Below are 21,214 nucleotides of genomic sequence, written 5' to 3'. Positions count from 1 at the left end.
ATTCGTTTTCAACATTCGATTTTCAACATTCAACATTCGATTTTCAACATTCAACATTCGTTTTCAACATTCAACATTCAACATTCGTTTTCAACATTCAACATTCGTTTTCAACATTCGATTTTCAACATTCAACATTCGATTTCCAACATTCAACATTCGTTTTCAACATTCAACATTCGTTTTCAACATTCAACATTCGTTTTCAACATTCGATTTTCAACATTTAACATTCGTTTTCAACATTCGATTTTCAACATTCAACATTCGTTTTCAGTATTCAACATTCGTTTTCAACATTCGATTTTCAACTTTCAACATTCGATTTTCAACTTTCAACATTCAATTTCAACATTCAACATTCGATTTCAACATTCAACATTCGTTTTCAACATCCAACATTCGTTTTTAACATTCGATTTTCAACTTTCAACATTCGATTTCAACATTCAACATTCGTTTTCAACATTCAACATTCGTTTTCAACATTCGATTTTCAACTTTCAACATTCGATTTCAACATTCAACATTCGATTTCAATATTCAACATTTAATTTTTTTTTCTCGTATTGATTTACAACATTCAACATACGATTTCAACATTCAATTTTCAACTTTCAACATTCGTTTTCAACATACATTCAACATTCGTTTTCAGGATTTGAGCATTTTATTTGCATATTCAACATTCCATCATTCGTGATTTGATTTCATTATTAAAAAATTCAATATTGTATTTTCAACTTCACTCTACTTAATACGTTGTTCAACGATCAATTTTAAGATTCATCATTTGTTTTGAACTACGGTGATAAAGTAATCAAAGACTTTCAAATTACATTGTTTATATCTTTGATAAAGATTAAATTGTTACATTTAGATATGAAACAGATCACAAATTTAAATTGTACAATATAATTATACATGAAGATGGTACAAAAAAAAAGATTAATACAACATGACACTAACAAGGGAGGTAATTTCATTTTTTAAACCGACAAGAAATATTGCCCGTTAAACTTAAAGTATAAATTCACAGGTCAGAGATTGATTAATGGATCAAATTTTTTTATTTAATCGGAGATTATGTCGACGGATCATATAAAACAGTCTTTTTCAATCTTAACAATAAGGGTGCGTGATCTTCAGTTTTAAGTTTGGAGATGATCTAAGATGATTAGAAATAACAGTGACTATCCTCTATTATTATTAAAGCATACCTACATTTTTGACGAGGGTTACCCGGTAGAGATAGAATTGGAAAATGGCGCAAAATCTTTCATTTGGAAAGTTTCTTTCGGACCCTCTCTAAATCTAAAGCGCAAGTTTTGTTTAATTTATTTTTATAAATTCTGGTCTCGGAGTAAAATATATAGATACACTGTAAGACTTTATCACAAGACATTTGTAGGATAAAGAAAAAAAACCTTGTTATCCACATAGTCAAGTGTATGGCTATGGTTAGTTTATACATATTAATTTGTAGTGGATTGAAAATGTTCTTTTGGAATTGGAATCGAACTAGGAACCTTTTGAGGTCGTGTTCCGGTGCACTAACCTTTGTGCCTATTTTTTTTTAAGAATAAGAATACTTTATTAATCCAATTGTGGACCCTTGTGGGTTTTTTCATACAATGATTACAATGATTTGTTATAACAATGAAATAATAAAATGAAATACTTATAGATTATTACATGGCATTTTTCATATGGCCCTGGTATCAGCCCTAGACTCCCATATATCAAGCCAGAGGGCTTTAGCCCGAGGGCTTGATATGGGTCGTGGGCTGATACCAGGGACCATATGAAAAATGACATGTTATAATCTATTTATCACATATTTTTTAGCAAGAGAAAACAAATAGCTTACACCAAATTATGTTTGATATTTCATCAAAAATCAAAAAGATATTTAACGAAAATAAAATAAAAAATGTATCACTGCGAGTTAAAAAAAAGTTCGTATCATAGTAGGTAAACAACGTTTTGTGAAAAGTTTCAGAAATAATTAACAATTAATATAGTAATTCTAAGAATTGCAAATATTAAACAACTTTAAAGTGTTACATTACAAATGTTAAAAAATGCTTAAGAAGAATCCTATATCGCTATATTCATTCCAGTCATTTGAGTGTGGCATCATATATTTTATAAATTCTTTATGACGTCAAAATTTTACGGGAACTTTTGTGATTTTCACTGTTGATTTCTACTTTTTCTTCTACAGCAGATTCGTAACTTTCTAAATTTCTTTTCATTGTGTTCAACTTGTTTACAAATAGTCTTTGATTGACAGTGTACCGGAAGTTAAACTCGGGGGCTTGATATTGATTTCGAGGGCTGAAATCGATATCGGCCCCGAGGGCTGATAACCAACCTTGATTTCCGGCTATTATTGGCCATGCAAAAACGTAGATATCAGTACAAAATATGTGATAAATGTCAATAGAACACTGAACGTAGATATCAGTACAAAATATGTGATAAATGTCAATAGAACACTGAACAGCATGCATATGGAATAGAAAGTAATATGGGAGACAATCAATTTCTGTAAGGATTATTCCCCTTAAAACAGATATGGTGTTTTGAGCTGCACGAAAATGAAGTGCAGCCCCAACTGATTAGATATATAGACTTTATAAGTTTGATTAACTTCTGTCTCATCCCTTTTGCACATTTACGCAAATAAAATATGTTTAAACTTTTAGATATAAGGGTATTTTTCTCCCATGTACACAGAGCAACCAATTACCAAGATATTTATGTATATGATTATATTTCTTACACAATTGCAAGAAGATGATAAGCACCTTAGAGATTTGACTGCAGTTTATAAATGCATATATAAGCATTTACATATTAATAGATGAAATATGCATACACATAGAAAGAGAAATGTGCACTTATATTTAATATTTGAATTTGAAATATATATATGGATAAACTAAAAGAGATTTAGCCAGAATTTGTGGATCTCAATTCAAAACTCTGGATCCATAAGAAAAAAATACTTAACTTTTTATAATGGGTATAAATGGTCCGGTTCCGCGTATTTATTTTCCCGAAAAAACAATTACAGGGCTACCGGTCCTTGCCGATATTGTCGCAAAACGTTCTTTGAAATATTCTTCCGCATGTTTTAACATACCTAAATCATCCCAATATCTGAAAGCGTTTAGAAAAAAGGCCGTATAATGGTTTATTGCGGAATGACGGGATGACAGAATCACGGACAAGGGTAAAACTATGAAGCACCGACAACTTCGTTGCGGGGCCATAATTATTTCTGCAAGTTCACATTTGAAACCCCGAGTACGTAGCTTTCAATTGTTTTTCCATTCGGAGCCTATTAAATATGAATCTTGCTCATTTGTGAAGGCTATATGGTGACTTAAACTAGAAGGTGTGGATGGCGTTTAAGGAATAGAGAATAGCGGGGTTGAATATTAGAGACAATGGAACAAAAATAAATAAAATAGAACAATGAGGTGTTCAAATATAAAGATAATAAATTAACTGGCAAAAAGTATAAAGAATAGAGAAAAATGGCTCACAACATTGAAGAGTATATAGAGAAAAATGCTTAAGGGTTTCGCTGAACCCAGTGTCTAACCTACTTATGCTGTTAATCGCAGGCTCAACGAAAGAGGAATAAAATCAATAAAAATATTCCTCTTGATACTATCTCATGATTCTAAGAAGCTTCTGTTCACGTTTGGTAAAAATACAGAATGTTCTAAAAACCTTAACTGCAGACTGTCCGTAATATAATAAGGAAGAAAAACTAAGTTCATTTATAAGTAAAATACATATACACAGGTACAAAATTTTAACAAAATATTCTTTTAGATACAATACATTTTGTTCTAGCTTTTGATCATAAAGAAGCTTCTGTCCAAGCTTGGTACAGGTCCAAAATAGTTTAAGAAAGTAAATAAAATTTCAAAACTTTAACGACAGAGTGAATGTAATGGTTCCTGGCAGAAAAACTAAGTCCTTTTTAAAAGTAAAATATGAAAAAAATGGAATTTTATTTTTCCAAAATTTACTTCTGGATACCATCTTATGATCATAAACAAACTTCTGTCAAAGCTTGGTACAGTATAGTTTAAGAAATTTATTAAAATTTCAAAAAAACTTTAACCACAGAGTGAATGTAATGTTTCCTGGCAGAAAAACTAAGTCAATTTAAAAGTAAAATATGAAAAAAATGGAATTTTATTTTCTAAAATTTACTTCTGGATACTATTTTATGATCAAAAACAAACTTATGTCCAAGTTTGGTACAGTATAGTTTAAGAATTTTTTTAAATTTCAAAAACTTTAACCACAGAGTGAATGTAATATTTCCTGGCAGAAAAACTAAGTCCATTTATAAGTGAAATACGGAAAAAATGGAATTTTATTTTTACAAAATTTACTTCTGCATACTATCTTATGAATATAAAAAAGCGTCTGTCCAAGTTTGGTAGAAATCCAGTTTAGTTTAAGAAAGTAATTAAAATTTCAAAAACTTTAACCACAGAGTGAATATTTGTGGACGCCGACGACACCGACGCAGACGCCAACGGAATGTAATATCGTTATGTCTCGCTTTTTCGACTAAAGTCGAAGGCTCGACAAAAATGGCCTGAAGTAAAACTATGGTTTAAGTATTACGGAATACAGAAACGAAAACCCCCACTTTGAGACCATTATACTAGTAGCCTAAAGCAACGCTATTTTGTCCCAAAAATATCATAATAAAACACATAATCATAGCCAATAGTTTATTCTTAACCCAGACCAGAAAACATGCCTTTAAACATGCCCACTCACAAACAAAATATATTAAAAGCAATTTTTGTTTACACTTTTTTATTTTTATGTTGTTTTAGAATATAAATTTGACTTGAATTTATATGAGTATATTAAATATACATGTACATGTATATACCAATCTAAGTTAGTTTATATCTAGTTTCTCGTCTTACTTTACAAAAGGCCAGTAGAACTATATAAAGTCTATATAAAGTAATGGGACAATGCATGGAATGAAGACATCACCAAGTCACCGTATGCAATATTTAAAAAAACATCATGAGCTTACCATATAGTCATCAACTAACAACCAACACGGTGTGAGCTCTGGTTTCCACGAATTTATAGATTATAGATCGGTTACAAGTCCAACACGCAAGTTACGTAAAGGAAAGCTCTCTCGCAACAATACACCGGAATGACTTCACGGTCATCTGCTGTAAAAGGGACAAAAAAGTACAGACCCGAGAGTAATCGCAGTTACTGACAGCTAGTTCAAGGCCAATAAAAACAAATACAAAAATCATAAATTAAATCTAAGACAAAAATGTCAATCAGTGCAAATCAAAATCCAGTGGATTTAGTATAAAGACGTTATTAACAATAAATGAAAAACACCAAAGCATAGGTAACAACATATTGTAGTATATATGTAGGGAAATTTATTTTGATATGCCGATTATGGTCTCATTGAGATTTACCAGACCTTCATTCAATTTCAGCACATTTTTTACGTTCTATTTATGGACTTTTAAATTATGCTGTTCGTTCTGTGCGTCCGTTCGTTCTACCGTTCATCCGTCTGTTCCGTCTGTTTCGCTTCAGGTTAAAGTTTTTTGATAAAGGTAGTTTTTGATGAAGTTACGTATACAGTCTAATCAATTGAAACACAGCACACATATTCCATATTACAAATTGTGACTTGGATGGAGAGTTGTCTCATTGGCACTCATAACACACCTTCTTATATCTATATAATCTTTTGATCGGTTTAATTGGGGTCTTCAGCTGGCATGTCAGTTACTGCTAGTAGTTTAATTTATGAATCAGTTTCATTTTGCGTAGTTTTTTTGTTGGTACCTATTCCGACATCGGACTAGGATTTCTTTTAAACTGAGTGTTTCTGTACAATTGCTGTGTGTTTGTTTTTTCTACATTGGCTAGCTATAGTTGTATAGTTGTATAGTAGGAGGATTTAGATCTCACAAAGTATGTTTAACCCCGCCTCAATTTTTGCGCCTGTCCCAAGTCAGGAGACTCTGACCTTTGTTAGTTATGTTATGGTGTTTTCATTCTCAATTGTATTAATTGAATAATTGATTGATTGATTGATTGATTGATTGATTGATTGATTTGCTCATTGTACTACAAACAAAAGTCCTGATCATTTGACCAATAAAACTCTACATTTACTTTTGCCTTTGAATTAAATTACAAAAAAACAAAAAAACTCAACCTTTTTTAATGTATGTAACTTCTTTGACATTTGAATTCGACATTGTTTTTACAAACTACCATTATAGATTTCCAGGAAATGTTCTGCATAAAACCCTTTGGGAAAGCCTATTGACCTAATTTTTCAAACATTTATTGTAGCCCAATAATTTTGCAAGGTGTTTTCAGTCGATTCAGTGAGTGTGTAGGCAAATGTGGTATTCTTGGTTAAATTGCTTGCTAGCTGTATGGTGAAGTCAATATTAGGTTAGGTAAACTACCCTCCATTCAGAGTAGACTGGTTCGACATATAACCAATCAAACTGTCTGTAGGACTAGGCTAATTCCACACAAGGGTAGTATACCTTACTTAAAAATGACTTCACGATTTAACAAGAAAGGTAACAAATGATATTATCTTTGTCATCACATTCAATGCAATCGGCTGTAATGAAAATGCGGAGTTTGTAAGACTAGGCTCAAGCAGCCCGTCGGCAGCATCCAGCTTTCAAATATATATAAGCATAAATTTTGCATAAGACTCAAACGTACTTCAAAAAAAGACACCATTTAATGATTTTTTTTTAATTTCATTTATGGTTCATTAGTCATATACAGGCAATAGAAACTTTCAATATACTAGTATTATACAACGTGCAGCACGCTTTACATTTTTTTAAAAGAGTCAACAATTGTGTGTGTTTATAGAATCGTAATTATTTTTAAATGATGACAAATTGCTCTATTCTGTGAAATACAAAGCTTTTGGAAATTCCATATTCTCGGCATCCTGTAAAATAGTTCATGAACAGTAATAATTGTTCTGCATTAGAAGAAAAGAAAGTTGCACTCTTGCTTTTAACCTTTGTAGGCCACACAAAACTGATTTTACAAAACATTCTACCCCGGAACTAGTGGATTCGCTTAATTATGACTAGACCAAAGGTTTATATTTTGTATTCAAAGTATGGTGGACAAGGAAATTATTTATTGGATTAAAAAAAATAATCCTAGCTACATTGTATACCCAAATTTTTAATTCTGATCAAGTAGGCCCTATATCTCTAGCTTACGTTTTCGCCTAGTGCAGATAAAAGTATTGCCGCAGAATTGCTTTTATTAACTATCCGGTAAGGGTTGGGTATTCGACCTCAAGTTGAGACCTACTTTAGAAGAAAAAAACTAAGCAGAACAACACCCTGGATTTGTTCTACTGTAAACCTCTGCTGTCAAGCATAGTGCGGACAATTTTTGCAACCTTTGATTTTTTTTCATTCGATTTTCATTCGATTTACACATTGTGCGGACAAAAGTATGGCCGTTGAAATGTGTTTGATCATATTTTCGGTAATGGTAGGGTAGGGTGGTTAGCTGAAGTCCACTTGAAAAAAAGTGGCCTCCAATGTGGTTTTATGAAAAACAATTACCCGCAAATTTATGGTAGTTTGCAAAAAAATAATATTTTTTTTGTTATAATGTGATATGTAATATGTTGGCAAATAATGAAAGCTCGTATCTTAATTAATAGACATCGAAATAAAGAGAAATGGTATGATAACCAATACAAATATCCCAGAGACAAACTTACATTGATTAAGGCAACTAATATGATGGTCTGGATTAAGGGTTCTTAATTTCTGTATTCTTTAATATCTTAGGCCATTTTTCTCTATTCTCTATACTTTTTGACAATTGTTCTCTTCTCTTTTTATTTTAACACCATTATTCTAGCTTTTTTTAATTTATTTCTTGGTCCATTGTCTCTATTATTTATATTTTTTGTCAACTATTCTCAATTACATAATTCCCCATCAACGCCCTCTAGTTCAGGTCACCATATATATAGCCTTCACAAACAAGCAAAACAAAAACCCTATAGGCTCCGAATTCCAAAATAATTGAATGCTTGTCCAGGTTTGAAATTTGTTTTTTATTCAATCTATCAAGCAAAACACATTATCGTCCTCGATGTTCACGGTACTGGAAATACTGGCAGATGGACGTTGGTCATCAATTCTAATAATCTTAGATCGACCTTTCTAAACTTAAAAGTAAAGTTCACGCTCCCGATTCCAGATTGTTTAAGACACTTGATCTGACAACCGCTGTGCATGTAAACTTTAACGACCAGGCTAGTTTTCTTGTCAGTTTTAAAAAGTAATTACCTCCCTTATAAGTGTCATGTTGTAACAAATCTATTTATTTGAACCATCTTTATGTATCGTAATATTATATTGTACAATTTAAATTTGTGATTCGTTTAATATTCAAAAAATGATAATTTATTATTTATCAAAGGTATAAACAAGGTAATTTGAAAGTCTTTGATTACTTTATCACCGTATTTCAATTCAGAAGTCAGGCGGTTTATTGCGTCTACATTATGTTCATATGAATTGGAGTGTTTACATTGCCCTACAATGGGAGAACATCATATTCTTCTAAATTTTATAAGTTTCATATTCAATTAATTGGTTTTAGTGAAGTGAAAAACAAAAATTGAAAACACATCGTTATCCTTTTAGGTTTAAAAAAAGAAAAAAAAGAAATACGAAAACACTGGTTTTTCATTTTGGTTTTCGAGAAACTAAAAACGAACAATGAAAACGTTTTTTGTTTTATGTTTTTGATAATCGAATGTTGAAAACAAATGTTGAATGTTGAAAACGAATGTTGAATGTTGAAAGGTGAAAATCGAATGTTGAAAGGTGAAAATCGAATGTTGAATATGAATGTTGAAAACGAATATTGAATGTTTAAAATCGAATGTTGAAAGTTGAAAATTTAATGTTGAAAACGAATGTTGAATGTTGAATGTTGAAAACGAATGTTGAATGTTGAAAACGAATGTTGAACTCGAGTGTTGAAAGTTGAGAATCGAATGTTGAACACAAATGTTGAATGTTGAAAACGAATGTTGAATGTTGAAATCTAATGTTGAAAGTTGAAAATCGAATGTTGAAAACGAATGTTGAATGTTGAAAAAGAATGTTGAATGTTGAAAGGTTAAAATCGAATGTTGAATATGAATGCTGAAAACGAATGTTGAAATTTGAAAATCGAATGTTGAAAACGAATGTTGAATGTTGAAAATCGAATGTTGAAAGTTGAAAATCGAATGTTGAAAACAAATGTTGAATGTTGAAAACGAATGTTGAATGTTGAAATCGAATGTTGAAAGTTGAAAATCGAATGTTGAAAACGAATGTTGAATGTTGAAAACGAATGTTGAATGTTGAAAGTTGAAAATCGCATGTTGAAAACGAATGTTGAATGTTGAAATCGAATGTTGAATGTTGAAAATCGAATGTTGAAAACGAATGTTGAATGTTGAAATCGAATGTTGAAAGTTGAAAATCGAATATTGAAAACGAATGTTGAATGTTGAAAACGAATGTTGAAAGTTGAAAATCGTATGTTGAAAACGAATGTTGAATGTTGAAATCGAATGTTGAATGTTGAAATCGAATGTTGAAAGTTGAGAATCGAATGTTGAAAACGAATGTTGAATGTTGAAAACGAATGTTGAATGTTGTAAACGAATGTTGAAAGTTGAAAATCGAATGTTGAAAACGAACGTTGAAAACGAATGTTGAATGTTGAAAACGAATGTTGAATGTTGAACTCGAATATTGAAAGTTGAGAATCGAATGTTGAAAACGAATGTTGAATGTTGAAAACGAATGTTGAATGTTAAAATCGAATGTTGAAAGTTGAAAATCGAATGTTGAAAACGAATGTTGAATGTTGAATACAAATGTTGAATGTTGAAATCGAATGTTGAAAGTTGAAAATCGAATGTTGAAAACGAATGTTGAATGTTTAAAATCGAATGTTGAAAGTTGAAAATCGAATGTTGAAAACAAATGTTGAATGTTGAAAACGAATGTTGAATGTTGAAATCGAATGTTGAAAGTTGAAAATCGAATGTTGAAAACGAATGTTGAAGGTTGAAAACGAATGTTGAATGTTGAAAACGAATGTTGAATGTTTAAAATCGAATGTTGAAAGTTGAAAATCGAATGTTGAAAACAAATGTTGAATGTTGAAAACGAATGTTGAATGTTGAAATCGAATGTTGAAAGTTGAAAATCGAATATTGAAAACGAATGTTGAATGTTGAAAACGAATGTTGAATGTTGAAAACGAATGTTGAAAGTTGAAAATCGAATGTTGAAAACGAATGTTGAAGGTTGAAAACGAATGTTGAATGTTGAAAACGAATGTTGAATGTTTAAAATCGAATGTTGAAAGTTGAAAATCGAATGTTGAAAACAAATGTTGAATGTTGAAAACGAATGTTGAATGTTGAAATCGAATGTTGAAAGTTGAAAATCGAATGTTGAAAACGAATGTTGAATGTTGAAAACGAATGTTGAATGTTGAAAACGAATGTTGAAAGTTGAGGAAAATCGAATGTTGAAAACAAATGTTGAATGTTGAAAACGAATGTTGAATGTTGAAATCGAATGTTGAAAGTTGAAAATCGAATGTTGAAAACGAATGTTGAATGTTTAAAATCGAATGTTGAAAGTGGAAAATCGAATGTTGAAAACAAATGTTGAATGTTGAAAACGAATGTTGAATGTTGAAATCGAATGTTGAAAGTTGAAAATCGAATGTTGAAAACGAATGTTGAATGTTGAAAACGAATGTTGAATGTTGAAAACGAATGTTGAATGTTTAAAATCGAATGTTGAAAGTTGAAAATCGAATGTTGAAAACAAATGTTGAATGTTGAAAACGAATGTTGAATGTTTAAAATCGAATGTTGAAAGTTGAAAATCGAATGTTGAAAACGAATGTTGAATGTTGAAATCTAATGTTGAAAGTTGAAAATCGAATGTTGAAAACAAATGTTGAATGTTGAAAACGAATGTTGAATGTTAAAATCGAATGTTGAAAGTTGAAAATCGAATGTTGAAAACGAATGTTGAATGTTGAAATCGAATGTTGAATGTTGAAAACGAATATTGAATATTGAAATCGAATGTTGAAAGTTGAAAATCGAATGTTGAAAACGAATGTTGAATGTTGAAAACGAAAGTTGAATGTTGAAATCGAATGTTGAAGGTTGAAATCGAATGTTGAAAGTTGAAAATCGAATGTTGAAAACGACCGTTGAACGTTGAAAACGAATGTTGAATGTTGAAATTGAATGTTGAATGTTGAATGTTGAAAATCGAATGTTGAAAGTTGAAAATTGAATGTTGAGTACGAATGTTGAATGTTGAAAACGAATGTTGACTGTGGAAATCGAATGTTGAATGTTTAAAAAGGATATGAGAAAAAAAAAAAAAAAAAAAAAAAAAAAATTGAATGTTGAATGCTGAATGTTGAAAATCGAATGTTGAAAGTTGAATGTTGAATGTTGAAAACGAATGTTGGAAGTTGAATATCGAATGTTGAAAACGAATGTTGAATGTTGAAAACGAATGTTGAATGTTGAAATCGAATGTTGAATGTTGAAATCGAATGTTGAAAGTTGAAAATCGAATGTTGAAAACGAATTTTGCACGTTGAAAACGAATGTTGAATGTTGAAATCGAATGTTGAAAGTTGAAAATCGAATGTTGAAAACGAATGTTGAATGTTGAAGTCGAATGTTGAATGTTGAAAATGGATATGAGAAAAAAAAAAAAAAAAAAAAAAAATTTGAATGTTGAATGTTGAATGTTGAAAATCGAATGTTGAAAGTTGAAAATTGAATGTTGAAAACGAATGTTGAATGTTGAAAAAGAATGTTGACTGTGGAAATCGAATGTTGAATGTTAAAAAAAGAATATGAGAAAAAAAAAAAAAAAAAAAAAAAAAAAATTTGAATGTTGAATGTTGAAAATCGAATGTTGAAAGTTGAATGTTGAATGTTGAAAACGAATGTTGAATGTTGAAAACGAATGTTGAATGTTGAAATCGAATGTTGAAAACGAATGTTGAACGTTGAAAACGAATGTTGAATGTTGAAATCGAATGTTGAAAGTTGAAAATCGAATGTTGAAAACGAATGTTGAATGTTGAAGTCGAATGTTGAATGTTGAAAATGGATATGAGAAAAAAAAAAAAAAAAAAAAAAAATGAAAGTTGAATGTGGTATATTGAAATTGAATGTTGAATGTTGAATATTGAAATCGAATGTTGAATGTTGAAATCGAATGTTGAATGTTGAAAATGGATATGAGAAAAAAAAAGAAAAAAAAAAATGTTGAATGTTGAATGTTGAAAACGAATGTTGAATGTTGAAAATCGAATGTTGAAAGTTGAAAATTGAATGTTGAAAACGAATGTTGAATGTTGAAAACGAATGTTGAATGTGGAAATCGAATGTTGAAAGTTGAATATCGAATGTTGAAAACGAATGTTGAATGTTGAAAACGAATGTTGAATGTTGAAATCGAATGTTGAATGTTGAAAATGGATATGAGAAAAAAAAAAAAAAAAAAAAATGAAAGTTGAATGTGGAATATTGAAATTGAATGTTGAATGTTGAATATTGAAATCGAATGTTGAATGTTGAAGTCGAATGTTGAATGTTGAAAATGGATATGAGAAAAAAAAAAAAAAAAAAAAAAAATGAAAGTTGAATGTGGAATATTGAAATTGAATGTTGAATGTTGAATATTGAAATCGAATGTTGAATGTTGAAATCGATGGTTGAATGTTGAAAATGGAGATGAGAAAAAAAAAAAAAAAAAAAATTGAATGTTGAATGTTGAAAACGAATGTTGAATGTTGAAATCGAATGTTGAATGTTGAAAATGGATATGAGAAAAAAAAATAAAAAAAAATTGAATGTTGAATGTTGAAAACGAATGTTGAATGTTAAAATCGAATGTTGAATGTTGAAAATGGATATGAGAAAAAAAAAAAAAAATAAAAAAAATAAAAAAAATTTGAATGTTGAATGTTGAATATTGAAATCGAATGTTGAATGTTGAAATCGAATGTTGAATGTTGAAAATGGATACGAGAAAAAAAAAAATTAAAAAAAAAAAAAAAAAATTTGAATGTTGAATGTTGAAAATTGAAATCGAATGTTGAATGTTGAAATCGAATGTTGAATGTTGAAAATGGATACGAGAAAAAAAAAAAAAAAAAAAAAAAAAAAAAAAAAAATTGGAATGTTGAATGTTGAATATTGAAATCGAATGTTGAATGTTGAAATCGAATGTTGAATGTTGAAAATGGATACGAGAAAGAAAAAAAAAAAAAAAAAAAAAAAAAAAAAAATTTGAATGTTGAATGTTGAATGTTGAATATTGAACCAACTTGACATCCGTCCTTCATGTGAGGATTCAAAATTCAAAAAACTTGTGCCAAATATGCGACGGAAAATAAGTGTACTAAATTGAGATTCGAACTAACTTATGAAGTTTCAAATGTGTATTCTTTTTTATTATTATTTAATATATAATTATATGTATTTAAAATAAACGTAGTCAACTTTTACTTGAGACAAGTGCAATAAAAAAAAACAATATAGCACTTTTTTTTCTGAATAATAAGAAGCCAGAAAGAGATTTCACCTTAGACAAGCTGAACGATTATTAGATATATGTGATAATTTTAGTATTGAAGCAGAAACTAATGTAAATAAGTTTTCAGTCATCTCTTTGTTTAAATAATAAAATTTTAATCAAGTCAGATAACTTAAATGTCGGGAAGTAGGTCGAAAAGTTATAAATATAATATAAATATATACACACGGACTCTCAATTATATCTAATTGTAATATTACTGACTTGCAGAAACTAATTTTTTGGACCAGAAACATTTCCGCAAGTAGGCATACAGATTTGATAATTAGTATATACAATTATACTCCGAATGCAATGCAGAGTATAGGAAATGAAGATAACAGGTAAGAACTTTTTATGCAGTTTGTAATATTTAATGAATAAAACATTTAAAGCTCATATAGACTAATAATGACTTACAAGCAAACATAAACAAACAATTGAAATAAGGTTGATGCCACTGCTAGGGGAGATTTATTTCCCCTTAGGAATCACCAGCACAGTAGTCAGCACTTCTGTGTTGACTTGACTTATAATTGATATGTTCATATTTATAAATTAACTGTGAACAGAATTAAGAATTTATAAAACACCAAGTTTTTTTTAACTTTAGGAATAGATTACCTAAGCTGTATTTGGCAAACTTCTAGGAATTTTTGGTCCTCATTAATGCTCTTCAACTTTAATGGCCTATTCAAAAAAAATATATTCGGGCATAACTACTGAATCTTTTGTAGACAAAATGCGCGTCTGACGTATATATGAAATATCAGTCCTGGTATCTATGCGCCACATTATGTAGGTTCTTGTCCCAAACCAGGAGCATGGTTTTCAGTAGTTGCCGTCTGTTGCTGTGTATCATTTTGTTTTTCATTCGTTGTTTTCTACATAATTCAGGCTGTAAAGTTTATCTATTAAATTGTTAAATAACATTTGCCATTCCAGGGCCTATATAGCTGACCATGCGGTATATAGGTTTGCTCATTGTTTTATTTGAGGTGTTTTTCGACGGAGGAGTAAAAAGTAAAAACACAAAAATACTGAACTCCGAGGAAAATTCAAAAAGGAAAATCAAAAATCAAAAGTCCAAACACATCAAACGAATGGATGACAACTGTCATATTCCTGACTTGGAACAGGCATTTTCTAATGTAGAAAATGGTGGATTGAACCTGGTTTTATAGCTAGCTAAACCTCTCGCATGTATGACAGTCGCATCAAATTCCATTACATTGTCAACGATGTGTGAACAAAACAAACATACTCAAAGAGTAAAAATGTCAAAAATAGGGGTACAGCAGTCAATATTGTGTTATCATCTTAATATCACTATAAAAACAACAAATGTAACGAAGAATCACAAAAAGGCATACATCAAATTTAACATACTCATTTTGCTTTTCTTGTACCACTTAATTTATGTATATAAAGTCTACCCGTAAAGGAAAGAAGGTTTTCATTGCTGGTGTAAAAATGCGCGTATGAAATTCGCACAGGTAGACATAAAAATAATTTTGTCGTTCAAAGTATGAAAGCATACATACATGCATAGTCACGAAAAGTTGATATAACAAACAACTCAACGACTCAACAGTAAATGTAATAATAATAAATAAAGTAATGTGTGGTTCAAAGTATGACGGGATACATACGTACAGTTTCACGTCAACTGAATAACATAAAAAAACAGACTTAACAGAAAAATTATTATTATTGAATAAAATAATTTTGTCATTCATAGTATGTCAAGATCCATAAGTAAGAGTAATTCTTCTTTCTTGTGTATTAGCTTCCTATCTAAGGAACACCCCGCAATGGGTAATCAGGAGTATTTACAGTAGTGGGTAAATCAAAGATTTATTTTATATTTTTAAAATTTAATTACAATATGGGTTAAAAGGTAAAAAAAAAAGAGAGAATAAAAAAAGACCAAAGACAAAGGTAAAAATAATCGATGAAATAAATAATGTACAAAAAGGGCCAGTAGACGTGCTCTGTACATATGGTGGAAAGGTTAACATGGTTAAGAGATAAAAGTACAAATAAATTGGGGATGGAAAAATATTCAAAGTAATTTAAGTAAATGAAATAATTTTGTCGTTCGAAGTATGATGTTTTTATATAACCACAGAGTCAATTCAAAAGAATATCTCAAAAATTTACTTAACAATAATACTATATCATTGAAGGGTATATGCAATTATCGATACTATTTGTTGATGGTTGTTTGGATTTCACTTCTGATTGAGAGTCAATATATACAAAGTACTATACTTTTTTATTTCCTTACTCATAATTATATACATTCCTGAAATTACTCTGCTAGGGTCGTTGATTTTTTTGTCACCTTTTTATAACTAGCTGTGCCATTGTCCACGATAGAGCATTACGGACTAAATAATAAAAAATCAATTTCAATTTATTCTAGATATTTTGGGGTATGAACTATTTGTTTATATGGTTTTTTAATTCTTTATTTTTTTATTTTTTTTTATCAGGAATCGTATGATATCCAAGGTAACCTATGATCAATCCGAGAAGCAACCATTATTGGTAAATAAAGACAACTGTGAAGATATCAAACTTAGGTATCCAAGATGGCTGACATTTTCCATTTTAATTAGCATACCTTTTCTACACATGCTGTCTTATATTTTAAGTTTATACGTGATTGGACAATATACTTATGTTTATTTCTTGGAAGAGAAGTTTCCCGGTGTTCCACATTCGCTGAGCGGAAGTCTTTCGGTGTGTAATGTAAACAAATCTTCCTTTGCATACTTTATAGAATCTAGTATACAACAAACTTCAGCCAAATGGGCCATCTATACAAATCTTGCTTTCATCATTCCTAGTGTGTTGATCAATATAAATCTAGCTACATATAGTGACGTCCATGGTAGAAAACTGTTCTTTATAGTTCCTTTAGCTGGATCGATCATTAAGAATATTTTGTGTGCGGTAGGAATGTATTATAAGATGAATGTGAGACTGATGTTAATCTTTTATATGATTGAGGCGTGCACTGGTTCATGGGTTGCTACTCTTTCAATGTCGTTTTGCTTTGTAGCTGACACAACGACCCCTGGGAAAGGTCGTTCGCTCATTATAAGTCTTCTTGATGGTGGAGTAGGATTGGGGGCTATTGGGGCCTCTCTTTTGTCAGGATATTTGATCACATGGACTAATGGGTATCATTATCCAGAATTCATGGCAGTAATTATAGCAATTATTCCATTTCTATGTGTACTGACAATGGTACAAGAAACGCTGCCAATATCAAGAAGACGATCAAATGTTTCAATTCTTCAAAACATTCAAAGAGTTTTCGACTGTTATAGAAGTAATTTCTCTCCATTCGGGAAACAATGGGTGTTCGTTGTTCTCATTATTACATTTGCAATGTCGGCACTGACTGTTTTAAGCAGGGCAAGTGTTGATAGTCTGTATTTTGTCAGCGCGCCTTTTTGTTGGAGCTCTATTACAATTGGACTATACACTGGGATACGAACCGTTCTGTGGAACATAGGCGGAGTAATTTTGATAATAGTATTACAGATCTGTACTACAGATGAAGTTATATCGCTTGTTGGATGTATAACCACCACTGCAACCTTAATTATACAAGGACTGGCTAAAACAAATCTTATGATGTATATAGGTATGTACATGTACTACTAAATATATGAATAACTGGTGTCAGATCATTCATATACATATTTTTTATAGGCAAACTTTCAACGTTAATCAAACACGTGATTCACTTTCAAATCAGTACATTAAAACATTCTTTCCACTTCATAGTAATAAAAAAAGGCTAACATGTCTCAGATTCTAAATGTGCATACATGATTGTCACTATATGTTGTGCTAACCTTTCTAAAATAAAGAAAATGGTCAGGCCGTACATTGACCTGTAATGGTTTACTTTTATAAATTGTTATTTGGATGGAGAGTTAAATTAGCTTGTTCTGTAAGTAAACTTTTTATTTCAGCTGCCGTATCCAGTATAGGATGTATTGTGACGATGCCCATGATCAGAGCGATAATGTCCAGGATGACACCGCCTGAAAAGCAAGGTACTCTGTCAGAATTCTAGTGGGACTAGTTTAAAATAAGGGAAATATAGAAATAGTACAGATATTAAACAACAATGTATCCAAAGTACACGGATGCTCCACTTGCACAATCATTTTCCATGTTCAATGGATCGTGAAATTGGGTAAAAAATCTACTTTGGCATTAAAATTAGAAAGATTATACCATAGGGAACATGTGTACTTAGTTTCCAGTTGATTGGACTTCCAATTTTATCAAAAACTACCTTGACAAAATTTTTTAACCTGAAACTCCAATTTCATTTTCTATATTCAGTGGACCATGAAATTGAGGCCAAAAGTTTTATTTGGCTTCAAAATTAGAAAGATCATATAAGCAACAAGTGTACCAAGTTTCAATTTGATTGGACTTCAGCTTCATAAAAAAAAAACTTGACCAAAAACTTTAACCTGAAGCGGGACGAACGAACGGACGAACGGACGGTACAACGAACAGACGGACGGATGCACAGACCAGAAAACATAATGCCCCTCTACTATCGTAGGTGAGGCATAAAAAGGATAACAAAACATGCCAAAACATGCCAAAACACAAGGTATCGTTTAGACCATTAGAACAAAGTATTCTCTACTATATAATCGTGTAAAAGATGACACTGATATTTTAGACATTGTCACCATCTGACGGTGTTTATACATCCCAACTTGTACGACTCGCTCGTGTATGTAACACCGTTTTAGATTTTAACGGGAAAAAAATATGTATTACTGAAAAAAAATTACACCAGGGTTTTCGATATAACAAACTAGTCAAAACATTTACTATGTTTTATCACCGGTACAAGGACATCATTCGTAAATATATAACTCTACATGCAGACTTCTCATACGTTTAGGTATTTCATATCCAATCTTTTATGGTAATATTCTTTATAAAGCACAAACATGTCAGTATTCACCTCAGAAGCTAACAAAACCTTTAAATAGACTTAAGAATAAAGAAGGGATAAAGTTACGATACTGTTGTCAGGTCATAAAAGATTGCATATTTTGGCTTTAAAATTGATTCACTTGTAAGGACTTTGCATCGGAACTAAACACATTTATTAAAAAATCAGTTGTTGGCATGACACGGGTTGTGTTCTTCTCGTATATGCTATGATTGTATGATACTAAACCCCTAACGGGAGGAGCTGTGCCTGATATTAATATGATGAAAACATAATCTTCAATCAGCGTAATTGAAGTCTGGAGCTGGCATGTCAGTGAACTGCTAGTAGTCTGTTGTTATTTATGTATTTATGTCATTTTGTTTAGTTTCTTTTGTTACATCTTCTGACATCAGACTCGGACTGCGTATTGTTATGCGGTTTTTTCTACATTGGCTAGAGGTATAGGGGAGGGTTGGGATCTCTTTAACATGTTTAACCCCGGCGCAATGTTGCTCCTGACCCAAGTCAGGAGCCTCTGGCCTTTGTTAGCCTTGTATTATTATTAACTTTAGTTTATTGTGTATAATTTGAGTTTAGTATGGCGTTCATTATAACTAAACTACTTAGTAGTATATATATATATTTATTTAGGGGCCAGCTGGGTCGTTGTCTCTATGACAGATTCCCCATTTCCATTCTCAATTTTAAAAACGATACCAGTTTATTTTACCAAGCCTGGGCCGTTATCGGCCAATATATGAATTTACCAAAGTTAATATGCAAATAATGTACCAAAACAAATTGGATAATTACAGAGACTAAATTCTTTTAAAATTTCATTGAAATATGTATTTATTGATTAATATTTTTTGTAATAAAATTCAGGCTCTATTTTTGCTGGCGTTGCTGCTGTGGAATCGTTCTCGAGTTTATTTGGTACAGTGATAATCGGTATAATATATGATTCCACGGTAACTATTTATAGAGGACTAACATTTCTTATATGGTCGGGAATTGGCGGTATTGGCATCATTCTGTCATTGTAAGTATGATTAGATTAGATAGTTTACCTTAGTCACACTAAGGCAGAAGTCTTGTTTTATGTATTTGAGTATGGTTTGAAAAACATAAAAAAAGATACGATATTTGGCTAGTAAACCTTAGGTCAGGTCAAATATGTACCGCAAAAAAATCTAATGCGAGCAAGGTAGCACTTTGGAAGAAAACCCCCTCCTTCAAGAATGATACGGCTACCAGAGTGGTATACGAATCGTTAAAAGAACAATAAGTAACCTTATTTTCATTTGTCATAAATCTTCTAAGACATTAGACTTAAGTACGGAACGTTGAAATCTTTGCTCGACGGGATTGTATTGGTTTAGGGTTGGTACTGTGCGTGATATTGATATTATATACACTTTACTATAGATACATTTATCCTCGAATTTGTATTTACGTGGGAAACACGACGGATGCCACCTGTGTAGCAGGATTTGTTTCCCACCTTTAATCTTAAACCACCTAAACCACGTCAGCCCGGCATTTGATCCAATTTGCTAGATTCAAGTGTTCCGTGTAATGTTTTGTACACTGTTTTTCTTTTTTATCATGGTTTCTCGTCAAACTTTGATTGTAACTTTTCGTTCGTCTGCCTCTTTTTTACGTCTTCATCAAGCAATGTTGATTTAAGAAGGATTTCAAGTCTGGTCTTTTTTATATTCGGCTTTCACAGTGTTGTTTTCATTAGGGGCGGGGGTTTCAAGATTATAGTCGAAACAACCTATTATGTTAACTATAATTGTAAGATGTTTGTTATCTGCATGTTTATTTTTCCTTTTTTTTGTAGAATATTGATTATGGAAAATAGGAAGCGACCAGCAGTTAATCAAACCAGTCGGTCAAATATTGTGATAAAAGTCGATTCATCAGTTACAGGAGAATGAATATAAATATTACGGAACTTTCTCCGCGGCCTGGCTTATAATCAAAACTTCATTTCGACGTCCTCAACTGCTGACTGTTTTAACCGATACGAATAGAAATATTTGTACAGTTTGTTTCTGTTAAAAAGAAGTTGAAATCGTTAGAATTTGTTCAATTCCAATGTAATTTGCACTGAAAAATAATAATATATAATGTATCATGTGTTGCTCTCTCAGACACAATTGTTCTACTCTGATACCCCCCTCAGTAACAACCTTGCTTCTTCTGTGTTTAACTCTTTGGTAGGATTGGTGTCTTTTTGACATGTTCCACATTTCCATTATCAATTTTATTGGTACGGGCTTGTGCTTCTTGGTGGTATTTTTGTTGTAATGTCAGGCTCTTTTTATGATGATTTCGATAGTCGTTTTGGCTTTCTTATCATATGGTTTCAATCCAACTTGATAAAGATTAATCATTGACGGGGTTCTTAATTCAACAAAGATCATTAATTTTCAAACAGTGATTAAAAACAAAACTAGATGTTAAA

The 21,214-nt window shown here is 31.0% G+C and overlaps 1 protein-coding gene across 1 annotated transcript in view; it reads left to right on the top strand.

The window, feature by feature from the left end:
- LOC134709854 (lysosomal proton-coupled steroid conjugate and bile acid symporter SLC46A3-like) overlaps positions 1-20,839 on the top strand; it is a 33,915-nt gene extending 13,076 nt beyond the window's left edge. Inside the window, exons 2-6 of the mRNA XM_063569984.1 lie at positions 13,983-14,095; positions 16,250-17,412; positions 17,747-17,830; positions 19,627-19,783; positions 20,588-20,839. Coding sequence (XP_063426054.1) covers positions 14,067-14,095; positions 16,250-17,412; positions 17,747-17,830; positions 19,627-19,783; positions 20,588-20,684 — 1,530 coding nt within the window. The 5' untranslated portion in view covers positions 13,983-14,066 and the 3' untranslated portion in view covers positions 20,685-20,839. The remainder of the gene's footprint in view (positions 1-13,982; positions 14,096-16,249; positions 17,413-17,746; positions 17,831-19,626; positions 19,784-20,587) is intronic.
- Positions 20,840-21,214: the final 375 nt, after the last annotated feature.

This window comes from Mytilus trossulus, chromosome 3, assembly GCF_036588685.1.
Source record: "Mytilus trossulus isolate FHL-02 chromosome 3, PNRI_Mtr1.1.1.hap1, whole genome shotgun sequence".
Lineage (NCBI taxonomy): Eukaryota > Metazoa > Mollusca > Bivalvia > Mytilida > Mytilidae > Mytilus > Mytilus trossulus.
This window is presented reverse-complemented; position numbering and strand designations above follow the sequence as displayed.